Source organism: Myotis brandtii, unplaced genomic scaffold (genome assembly GCF_000412655.1).
Source record: "Myotis brandtii unplaced genomic scaffold, ASM41265v1 scaffold268, whole genome shotgun sequence".
In the NCBI taxonomy this organism is placed as follows: domain Eukaryota; kingdom Metazoa; phylum Chordata; class Mammalia; order Chiroptera; family Vespertilionidae; genus Myotis; species Myotis brandtii.
Window position 1 is genome coordinate 2,184,028 of NW_005360187.1, and position 11,919 is coordinate 2,195,946.

Here is an 11,919-nt window from a genome sequence, read left to right on the forward strand (position 1 = left end):
TAACTTTGCTGCATAGACTAGAAGAAAACGAAAGACTAGAAGAAAACAGCCAGAGTAAGAATCCGCAAAGGGAACACAGACGAAGACTGGAGTTGAGAGTAAAAGCACCAGGGAGGAGGAAGGCGGCAACCAGGTCACACAGGAGGGCATGTCGGATCATCTGAGCCTGGAATGCCAGACAGAACAGCTGACAGGAAGGCAAGAGAGAACTGCTGCAGCCCTCAGGGGGCCTGTCACCAAAGCAGTGGTTCAGGGAGATAAAGAGACACCGTGTGCAGAGCAGATGGAAGAGGCCAGGAAGCAAAGAGAACCAGCATGGTTAGGGCTGGAGAGCGTGGGTCTGAAAGTCAGACTTCTGGGGTTCCAGCTCCAGAAAGCCCTTTGACCTCTCTGTGAGTGAGCCACATCTCATTACTGAGATGGTAAGATTAAATTCTTTGCAAGGTTGTCACAGGGTAAGCTGGGTTAAATATTTGGAAGCATTTAGAGCAGGGCCTAGCACACAGATGCTAAATAAATAAGTAGAAAGAATAAATAAATTTCCAGGAAGAGGTGATCTCAGGCACATTGCTTAATTTTCTTAATAATCTAACCCTGAAAACGACAGGCAATCACTCACTGAGGCCACCCTCCTGATGACAAAAGATGAAATCATTTCAAGCTTTACCCCAAAACCAACTTACACTTCTTATTCCTGTTTTTTTATTGATTTCAGAGAGTAAGGGAAAGGGAAAAAGAGATAGAAATAGAAACATCAATGATGGAGAGAAGAATCATTGATCAGCTGCCTCCTGCAGCCCCGCACTGAGGATTGAGCCCACAACCCAGGCATGTGCCCTGACCAGGAATTGAACCCTGACCTCCTGGTTCATAGGTCAAGGCTCAACCACCAAGCCACGCCAGCTGGGCTTATTCCTAATTTTTTAATCAAATAGTTTTAATACTAGCAGCATCCTGGGCCAAACTTTAATTCTAAAAGTTGCTTTTCTGGATGCTTTTCTCTGCACCGTGCTGGTTTCAGACCAGTATTTGGTGGGTTCTTAAACACATATCTGTTGAAAATGAAAAGCAGAAGTGTCACCATGGGAACCAGGCAGGAAGACCAAACTCACCTCGGGTTCTGAAAAAGAAAGGGTGATAATTGCTTTCATTTTTAATGGAAGGAAAAGGGACAATCTTTACAAAGTAATCCGTCTCAAACTTCATATTCAGGAAAGGTTGAGACTCCATTCCCTGGAAGGGAACAAAAACACACGTGACGTCATGGAGAGATGACCCACCCTCCACCTGCCCGAGAGAGCTCGGTCCTCCCGTTCAATCACCGGACACACCAGAGCTGGGGACGGGTCCCAGGGAAGGAGGAAGTCAGGGCTGTATTTTCTGGATCCAGTTTAGGTTTGGATCCCTCACCAAAAATGAGGATCAACAATGCCCTGAAAGGGAACAAAAACACACGTGACCTCATGGAGAGATGACCCACCCTCCACCTGCCCGAGAGAGCTCGGTCCTCCCGTTCAATCACCGGACACACCAGAGCTGGGGACGGGTCCCAGGGAAGGAGGAAGTCAGGGCTGTATTTTCTGGATCCAGTTTAGGTTTGGATCCCTCACCAAAAATGAGGATCAACAATGCCGTCTGTTGTTTGGCAAGGAAGCCAGAGCTTTTAACTCTGAACTTCGAAGATGGTGGGGAGGCGCCCACAGACACTCCCGGGAGCACAAAGCCACCTCCACCTCCGGGACGGCTATCCAGCGCGTAACCCGAGAGACGTGTTTACCAGCAGAGGTGCTGGAGGCTGCTCGGGGAGTGTGCAGCCGGCTGGCAGTGTTGCCCGCCATTGTCGCCCACCTGGGCAGGTGGGGCGGCCCCCACAGCCCCTCCTTCTCCGGTTTCACAGACTCTGAATAGCCCATTCAGACCCCCGGAACAATGGTCTTCAGGAGCACATTCCCGCGTGCGACTCACAGTTCTTTTGAAGCTACTGTTGAGCTGCTTCGGGTCCTTGAGAATCAGTTGCTGGCACTGTCTGCCCTCCGACTTCAGCTCCTCCAGGATTACCCGAAATCCTTTCAGGAATTCGATGCCTAAGCAAAGCAGAATGCTTCTGTTAAAGGTGGACCTACTTGCTTTTGAACACACTTTCCTTCCTCCAAGATTATTGTCCTGTCCGCCTACACAGCAGTGAAAGGAATTCTTACTGTGGCCAGCACATCTGAGCTTACAGAAAGGAAGGACACACTCTGCATCCGTCCGGGACAGGCCAGGTGACTTTCCCTGCCACGCCGTAACTATTCATTAACCTCCAACCCGGCCAGCCAGGTCACAACTGCCCACTGCCTCTGTGACCGTAGGGTTCAAATACTTAGACTCAAGTCACAATTGGTCATAAAACGTCTGCAGTGGAATACATAATTCCTAGGTCATTAGCCAGGGTGTATTCAACTGATAAATCACCGGGCTGACTAGGGACTCTCCCCAAACTATGTTTCCACATTAAACTGTAGTCCTGTATTTGCTGGCATGTTTCAATGAGCAACATACAAAATTCCCAACAAAAGTGTGTGTCTGCACCCAAGGGGTTCCTAGGCTTGAGATTAAATAGACGGCGAGAATGCCAGTGGGATTTACAAAGCGCTTCTTGCTCTAATCTTGCCTGAAAGGCAGACACCCAAGAGCTGCCCAGTGTGTGCAGCACAGAGGCCCCAGACGCCCACAGCGCCGCTGAAAGGCGCCGGCCCAGCCTCCCGCCACCTGAGCTTCCCCCGCTACACGTTGGACTAGATGCTTTCAAAAGGATTAAGCTCTGATGTCCACAAGAGCCAGCACCGGGCTCTGTATCCCATGGAGACTGGAGGAGTCCAACTGCAGCTGGAGGTCCCCCCGGCCGGCCTCAATTGGCACGATATCGATTTCGCATTCTTTCTGCACACTAGACAAGGAGAGTTCCCAACCCTTCCCCTCCCAGGGCCAAAGTAATTACACAGGATGCAATTAACCAGGTGGGAAAATGAGGGATGGCAAAGGCCAGGGAAATCTTTTTCTCTTTCAAATAGGTTCTCCAATCCTGTAACTTTTTGATTAAAAGCACATATTTTATGGTGGGCCGGGCAAAGGAGCGACAGGTAGAGCTTCCTGTTTTAGGGAGTCTGCACATAGTGTGTGCAGGTAGAAACTGTTGTATTTCAAGTACAAAGCTTCCTGCGGGGGTGACACCCAGCTGACAGGCAGCCCAAGGTTCAAACATACTGACAAGATCCGGCAATTATTCAGTAGAATTCAGGGGTCCTCAAACTTTTTAAACAGGGGGCCAGTTCACTGTCCCTCAGACCATTGGAGGGCCGGACTATAGTTTAAAAAAAAAACTATGAACAAATTCCTATGCACACTGCACATATCTTATTTTGAAGTAAAAAAACAAAACGGGAACAAATACAATATTTGTATTTGCATGTGGCCCGCGGGCCGTAGTTTGAGGACCCCTGGACTAGTATTTGCTCAACTCTCATCTGTCTGCTGGTTCAACTACTGTTCAGGGGGAAATAGTCTGCTTAACACTTTCAGAGAGGAAGGAGGAAAAGAGATAGAAACATCGATGACGAGAGAGAATCATTGATTGGCTGCCTCCTTGCTCGTCCCACCCCCAACTGGGGATCGAGCCCGCAAGCCAGGCATATGCCCTGACCAGGAACCAAACCTTGACCTCCAGGTCCATGCCAGCCATGCCTCCCCAAAATTGTTTTTAACGAATTCTTATAATTTATATTAAGATTTAATTCATGCAATGCCCCATAGAACTACTACTTTAACAAAAGCCTGGTAATGAATATGATTAAAGAGCATACATGTCACAATTATATAAAAATTAATGTAACTAATTACATTAATGTACAGGGTGGGAGTGGGTGGTTCTAGTCCTTAGTATTATTATTAAATTGATTTTAGAGAGAGGGGAAGAGGTAGAGAAAGAAAGAGCAAGAAACATCGATGTGAGAAAGAAACATCAATTGGCTGCCTACCGTACGTGCCCCAACCAGGGATCGAACCTGCAACCTAGGTATGTGTCTCGACTGGGAATTGAACCCACAACCCTTTGGTGCACAGGTCGATGCCCTAACCAACTAAGCCACACTGGCCAGGGCTCTAGTCCTTATTTTTTAAAGACCTGCCAAGTCTGGGAGGAGACAGCAAATGTAAATCTTAAATCACAGTAACACCTTTATCACAATTCTATTAGCATGTATATTATACTAGAGGTCTAGTACACGTGAGATTCATGCACGGGCGGGGGGGGGGGGGGGTTCCTCAGCCCGGCCTGCCCTCTCTCACAGCCTGGGACCCCTTGGGGGATGTCCAACTGATGGCTTAGGCCCGCTCCCCACAGTCAGAAATCCTTAGTGCTGCCATGGGTGCAGGCAGCCGTGGGCCTGGCTCAGGGCTTCTGGCTGAACGGCACTCCCCCTATGGGAGCGCACTGACCACCAGGGGGCAGTTCCTGCGTTGAGCGTCTGCCCCCTGGTGGTCAATGCGCATCATGGCAACTGGTTGTTCTGCCATTTGGTCAATTTGCATATTACCCTTTTATTATATAGAATTGTAGTTATATAATGTTTGGCAATTTTATAGGACAGCTTCCCTTACAGCAGTGGTTCTCAACCTTCTGGCCCTTTAAATACAGTTCCTCATGTTGTGACCCAACTATAAAATTATTTTCATTGCTACTTCATAACTGTAATGTTGCTATTGTTATGAATCGTAATGTAAATATCTGATATGCAGGATGGTCTTAGGCGACCCCTGTGAAAGGGTCGTTGGACCGCTAAAGGGGTCGCGACCCACAGGTTGAGAACCGCTGCCTTACAGGAACTTTTTACCCCTTCCCATTACTTAAGTCATTAAATCCTCCTAACAACCATAGATAAAACGTATTACTATTCCCATTTTATTGATGAAGAAAACTGAGGTGTAGAGACACTAAATGACTTGCCCAGGGTCACACAGAAAATTAAATGGCAGAGGTAGGACTCAAACCCAGAATACTCTTAACCCATGTTTTTCTGGCTCCCAAAGAGCTTCCTTGACAGAAACTCACAGAAACAGATAGGACCTGTCCTACAACCTTCTGCCACACTGTGCCACATTCTGGTTTCCTACCACCAACTCACATCTCTTCCTTTCATCCTAAAGAGGGAGCCTGCCACTCGTCAGGCCAACCCCTTAGCCATTTAGCCTTACATGGAGCGACCACTTCCCTTTTATCCACAGAGAACGTTTGTATCTTTAAATGTTAAGATAATGTTATTTTTGGAAACCCAGTGGGTTCAGACCCAGCAGTACTGACATGGATAAGTGAGTCAGGCCCACCGGTCTGACTCATCCTCCCTCTCCCTGCACTCACCTCTCCTGCAATCTGGTTCTTCTGAGATTTATCCCATTCAGATTTTAAAATTCAGACTTTATTTTATTTTTCCCTTGGCCAGATTTTTTTTTTTAATACTAAGATTGGGTAGCAATGCCAAAGGACCAGGTTCTGATGATGATAACAACAACCACAATTTTTTAAGAACTCTCTCTAAAAAATGGACTGTATGTGTGTCTCAAATTCTTACAACAAACCAAGGGGCAGTCACCTGCCCTTCACAGATGGGGAAGCTGGGGCTGAGGGCTGAAGGCTTCTTGTGATTCTGGGTTCAGACCCAGGCCAACTTCAAGAAATGGACCCTTCCAAGCCCCACAGTCAACTACGCCATCCTCCCCTGCGTACCATCAATTCATGAACGAGGACAAGCAGCGTGGCCCTAACCTGAGTCTGGCCAGATAATGTGGGTTTGCTTTTCCTCTTCCTTTCTTTCAGTTTGGTTTCTCCGGCCCACACGGTTTAAATAAAAATTCAATTCGTTGCCAACATTTAAAAATTGTTGGTTTCATGGTTTCTCATGAAAACTGAGATTTTCCTGAAAACTCACAAAATGTGCCAAAGCTGGGCCTGCACACATCTGCGAGGCTAGAGACCATTAATGCCGGATGCCAAAGCCTTCACGTCCTTGGATGGGCCACCCATCCTCCCACTGCAGCTGAGACACAGAGGCCAAGCAAGGCCTGTGCCATTTATCACTCACACACTAGCATGTTTCAAAGCCACATCTCTCTCATTCACAGCCAAGGGAACAAAAGAGGAGCCACAGGGCACAGCATCGAGCCGTGAACATGCCCAGCATAAAAGTAGGAGGTGTGTCCGTGCCCAAGACAACCAGAGCTACTCTCATGTCAAGACCTGCCTGGCCCCCAGAGGCCGTGAGGTCTGGGCCCCTTGCACTGGGCACTACCCACCCAGGCCACCTCGGTGGACTCCATTCTGACCACTTACCAAGGGCCCCTGGGGACCAAAGAATGGTGACTGCCACTTGGTCGTGGCAGGCGTACTGGCTGATGGTGATGTTCTGGGCATCGGCAATCACGTGCTTCCCCACTGGATTCAAGTATGTGGTACAGTCTAGAGAGTTGGGAGAATAAGAACAGTCACGTTTAGAAGTTTTTATTTCCAAGTTCATCTTCTCAAATTACATAAAGCATGTCTGCAGGTGGCCAAATCCATTCTGTGTGCCTCAGAAGCCCAAATGCGAGATCAAAGGTTGACTGTTTGGAAAAGTATAAGGTGCTGCAGTGAGATTTATTTATAGCACCATCCCCACACCCACCCTACCCCTTGAATTAAATCCCAGGACAATGGTTAGAAGTATCCTTTGTGGGCTAGAGTTTGTGTGTGTGTGTGGCATCAACTTTTTTACTATTTTGAAATTTTACCCAAATCAATAATTATTTACATTCATTCAATCAGTTTTCAGCATTAGAGAGTGATTTGAAACAAAACAATGATTGAATAATTGGGTTTGCTTGTTTTCAGAAGAAACCTCGAGGGCAAGGTATCTGGGGGAAAAGGAAATAAAATGAGGATGTGAATCCATGGGAGAGTGAAGACTTAACCAATTAGAAGCTGCAAAAGATACTGACTGACTTAGTGATAGGCCAAGCACCTCCCCATGTTCACCAGCATCGGCAAAGGTGAAACTTGTGTTCCCACACACCAGGTGTCATCAAAGGCACCACACACCCACCAGACCCAGAATCCACGCTGCTGACAAACAAAAAACCCGGCCCTTGGATTTTGTCTGAGGCCCTCGTTCATGCCACCTGCGAATGCAGCCACGACCGCGGGAGCAGCTGTGCCACCTGGTTTTGCTAAATACACCTTCAGAGTCTGCAAGATCCTGAAAGCTGCCAGCAGCTTCCAGCCAGACGGCGGGCTGGGACTTCTGAGAATGGCCGCAGGCCCTTCTGGCCACTCATTCGGGGAGAGCCACCAGCCATCCCTGGCGTCACCACGTCATATTCTTATGCTGCTTCGTCTCCGTTCCCTTCTCGATGGTTAAGCTTGAAAACCATCTTTAGGATCTGCTGCAGCAGGTCTTCAATCCCATCAACGCTACCCCTCCGAGGTCGGACTGTTTTCCTTTGCCGCGAAGCTTCTAAGAAGCTCGCCGAGTCTGCTGTACTCCCTGTCTCACCACCCCCCAAAACCAGACCGCACAATTGCCATATTCGGGACTAAAAATGTCCACTGGATATTTAAAGAGTAAGAGACAATATTAGAAAGACATGAACATCACCCAGAACGTCCCACCACACAGAAGTAACTGCTAACCTCTAATGGGCAACCTTCTAAGCTCTGAACGTGCATGTGGTCTTCCTCCTTTTAAAATTTTCTTATTAAAGTACAACACGCTCACTAAAACACAGAGCTCCGTTTTACAGCTCCACCCTCCACACTGCTTTGTGTCCTGCTTTCTTGCCTGACCACATCAAGTGTTCTCCCATCAGCTTCAAAAACAGCCCTCCCACATTTCAATATTACTTCTTCTGAAAAGATGCTAATCATCGATAAAACTGAATTCTACTTCTGATGAACATTCACTCTCAAAGCATTCAACATGTGTTCTCTGGGTGCAGGAGAGAATTTTACAATAGGGAAAAAAGTTAAACATCTGGTGCAATATCCTCATTACACAAATGAGGAAACTGAATCTAGAGAGGTCCGCTGGGTGGCACAGGATTCACCACTGACCAGCCCAGGGCCAGGGCAGAAAGCAGCCTTGGATGCTCATGCAGGACTCCTGTCATTCCATCCTCAACACAGAGCTTATTACTCGAATGAGTTCTAAATCAGAAGTATTCAGCCTGCAAAGATCCTGGCTGTGCACAGCTTTCCAGTATAAGACACGGCAAGATCCCCTCACACCTGCAAAGTTCCAACATTTTCACTTATTGAGGTCAATAATCAAAGAGAAACCTTTGACTTCAACAGCTTTAGGAAAAGATGGGTGAACAAGAGAAAATCATGGTTGTTTTCTTTGTCCAACCCTAATGCCAAAATTAGCACTCTCCTGCTCTCTGTAAATACAATTATGCAAATAAAAAGTCTAAGAATTAAGAAAAATGTATTACAACCTACTCAAGCATTTCCCCCCTCAGAGCCTGAAGAAGAAAACTAGAAATGCAACGTGAAAGGAGGCAAGGAGACCGGTGACATTTGGTTATGATTTAATGGCAAGGTATTTTCTTTCTTTATAACATCAAATGGCAAAAGAATAGAAAAATAAGATTTTGTAGTTTAATACTTTTGGTGAAAACTTGGTAATTGGTTTTTAGCTATTTCAAACAGAACTAGCAACCAGTCAACTAAGCAATAACAGGAACTTTCTTATGGATGAGAGAAATATATTTCTCAATGGAAAACAATAAATGTACTTTACACAGCCTGGATCCAATTATTAGCAACTCTAATGTTTTGGATTTTGGTTACAAAAAAAATTATGCCCAAATGACATTTTGCCAAAATGCAACTGAACTTTAGATGTCTCAGGAGTCAATTCCAGTTGTGAATTAAATTCTAATTAAATGCTGCAAAATCAGAAAGAAAATAAGAGATATGCACTGGCACATGGGCCAAATATCTAGTCCCATGAAGAAAACAATAAGATACTTTTAAGTTTCACAGGTACAGATCCTCTTTCACAAATCCCCCTATTAAATGAGAGATGCAAATACTTGTTTGCAGCTGACCGGAAAATTCTGAACTTTTGAATGTAATACAAGATCTGCCAGGACCAAGAACACTGACTAGAAATTAACTTTCTAACTCAAAGAAAGATCCCTTACACATGTCTTTACTTAGCTGAATTAAGTATCACGGACTCACAAATCCTTCATTAGAATCACAACGTGTACCAAGAACATGCGCACACTGCGAACGTGAAATGACTGTTTCACCTGCAAGTCCTCACTGGTAAACTTAAAGACCCAGGTAGGCAACTGCGGGCATGCATTCGACATACATACTTGTATCTCAAAACTGTTAGACTGTATACACCCCCTGGGAAGCCCTGCTCTAGTTGTGATCATTCCAGAGGCCCCGTGTGTCCTTCACTCCTCACTTATTACATGGACTCTCATAACCCTTCCCCCAGAGATGAATCAAAGAGCAGGGGTCACTGAATACTATCAAGCTCCTTCTTGTCATTTTTACCTGTAAATTATGGCTCAGAAGGCTAAAATGCTCACAGTTGTATATAATTACCTTCGTGGGCATGAAAGCCCAAGAAGAGGCTATATATGCTTAGTCAGAAAAAGCACCCCCACCTTGCCCTCAGGAAACACTTTGGCCAGAAAAAGTCACGTAGCCTTGAGAGAAGGGGCGAAAAAGGTGCCTGTGTTCCAACTCCAGTTGAAATAACTTCTAATATTAACAGATGTCAATTACCGAGTGCAGGTCAGCTACCGGCGAGCGGTTGCTTTGTTTAAGCCTCAGATGATGCTGAGGAACACCTTAGGTTGGTTAGCTTACTTTTGTACTTTACATGCATTAAACTACTACACTCATATGCCAAAAAAAAAACCCCCACAAAATTACACTAAGGAAGAAATTTTTTTAATTAATCTTTGTTTGATCATGAGAAAACTGATGCTTGGAGAAGTCCAATCGCCTGATTTGCTCAGTGGGGAACCAGGGTTGGAACCCAGGCCTAAGTCGGAGGCGGCAGCCAACCGAAGGCCCGTGCGCCAATCTGGAACAGACGCACTTGGCCCACTCTGTGTGTCTGAAAACTTTTAAATAAATGCCAGTATTAAAAAATGTTCATAAAAACATGCAAATCTCCCACTCTTCTTGGAAATCACTTCTGGCTATCCTCAGGGGGAATTCCTCAAGGCCACAGCAGCTGGCACCGGGAGCCAGTGCCCTCTGAGGGGACAGCGCCATCTGTGCCACAGCCCCTACCACTCCCAGCATCCTGCACCGGGCAGCCCTGCTCACATGTCCCCTGTGGGACCCTACAGACAGCTGCCTTTGTTCTTAAGGACACGGCCACATCCTCGGGCAATCAGGGGAGGCCTCCATACACAGCTTCTCCAAACACCACGGAGGACGCTTGAGCCGTCCCAAAGTCCTGAGTGGCTTAGTTGAGACTGAGCTGCTTTCGCTCTGCTGACAAACCTGAGCGGGTTCAAAAGATTCCTTAACCCCAGGCCCTGCAGGGTCCTTGATTAAGTGCGACCGTGTAAGCCTCAGATCACTCACGGGGCTCCATTCTTCAGAGGTCAAGCCAGTTACTTACTGTCATATCTGAAGGTGATGTTGTGCAGCCCACTGTTTCTGCTGGCCGGCCCCACTCCCTGCGGGAAAACAAGAAAACATGATGAGGAGGGAAGCCAATTTGCTTTTCCGGCACCAATCCCCATGGAGTCAAAACGCACACATGACCACAGAGACCCGGGGTCATGCCCGTCCTCACTCTTTCCCAGCACCGGGCCCCTCTGGCTGCCCAACTCCCTCCGGCCCAGGAGATTCCGAACTGTGGGCCGTGGGGACCAAGAGCACTCACTTCCCCTAAGACAATAGGAGCAGGCTGTTCTCCGTTTGAGGCTTAAATAATAATTCATTAACAGTAAAACTGGGAGAGACAGGAGTTGCCAGCTGGAGCCCTCCCAGTTGGTTATAAAGCACTGATTGGTTATAAAGTCACCTACCAGACACTCGTCCAAAAGCTCTATTAAGCCACGACAGATAGGCAATTCCTCAAGTCTAAGGAAACAGGTTTCTCATTCCAAGACCAGGAATGAGTGTGGGAACAAGCTGTTACTTTTAATGAGAAAATTCTTTTCTGCATCCATACCTTTGCTTGGAATATATAGGGTGGGTTATAAAAGAAAAAGAAAAAAGACTTTAAAAGGTCTAACTCTAACTCTTGGTGATGTGGCTGTTGGCCATCTGCACTCTTAGCAGCAGGGATAACAACTCCACCAGACTTCCCACTTTAATTACAGCATCCGCAGAGGGAGCCCCGGAATCCTCCCGCCGCCCCGCCTCCCCCTAACCCACCACTTATCCACCATGGGAAAGAGGAGCTACAGCTCTGCCGACTCCGGCCTAACCGTTTCTGTAATGATCTGCAAATGTGCCACTCAGGCATTAACTACAGAATTCTCCCAAACATGTTAATGCTGAGATGCTAAGTGATGGGAAAATATTTTCACCACACAGCTGAAGTTTCCACTCCATAAGAGGGCTGTGGGGAAGACCATATGCTGGCAGCCCGGTATTTAATGGGCGATTGTTACACCAAGACACAAAGTGCAGAACACTTCTGGTGGAGCCCAGGGTCTCCGACCACAGCCCCAGCACAGGCATATGCTACAGGCATGCTCACACCGCTTACCCCGAAGCCAGGCACGCCCGCTGAAACTATATCCCTGAGCTCAGATAAACGTGGACCCTGGGAAAGCACAGCTGTGCAGAAAGGGACAGACGGAGACAGACAGACAGACACACACACACACACACACACACACACACATTGTTCTAATTAA

At 46.9% G+C, this 11,919-nt stretch overlaps 1 protein-coding gene across 1 annotated transcript in view; it reads right to left on the reverse strand.

Annotated features, from left to right (window-relative positions):
* IL17RD (interleukin 17 receptor D) overlaps window positions 1–11,919 on the reverse strand; it is a 116,941-nt gene that overhangs the window by 10,515 nt on the left and 94,507 nt on the right. Inside the window, exons 2-5 of the mRNA XM_005868432.2 lie at window positions 10,668–10,725; window positions 6,365–6,490; window positions 1,966–2,084; window positions 1,113–1,233 (exon numbers count right to left, since the gene is read on the reverse strand). Coding sequence (XP_005868494.1) covers window positions 1,113–1,233; window positions 1,966–2,084; window positions 6,365–6,490; window positions 10,668–10,725 — 424 coding nt within the window. The remainder of the gene's footprint in view (window positions 1–1,112; window positions 1,234–1,965; window positions 2,085–6,364; window positions 6,491–10,667; window positions 10,726–11,919) is intronic.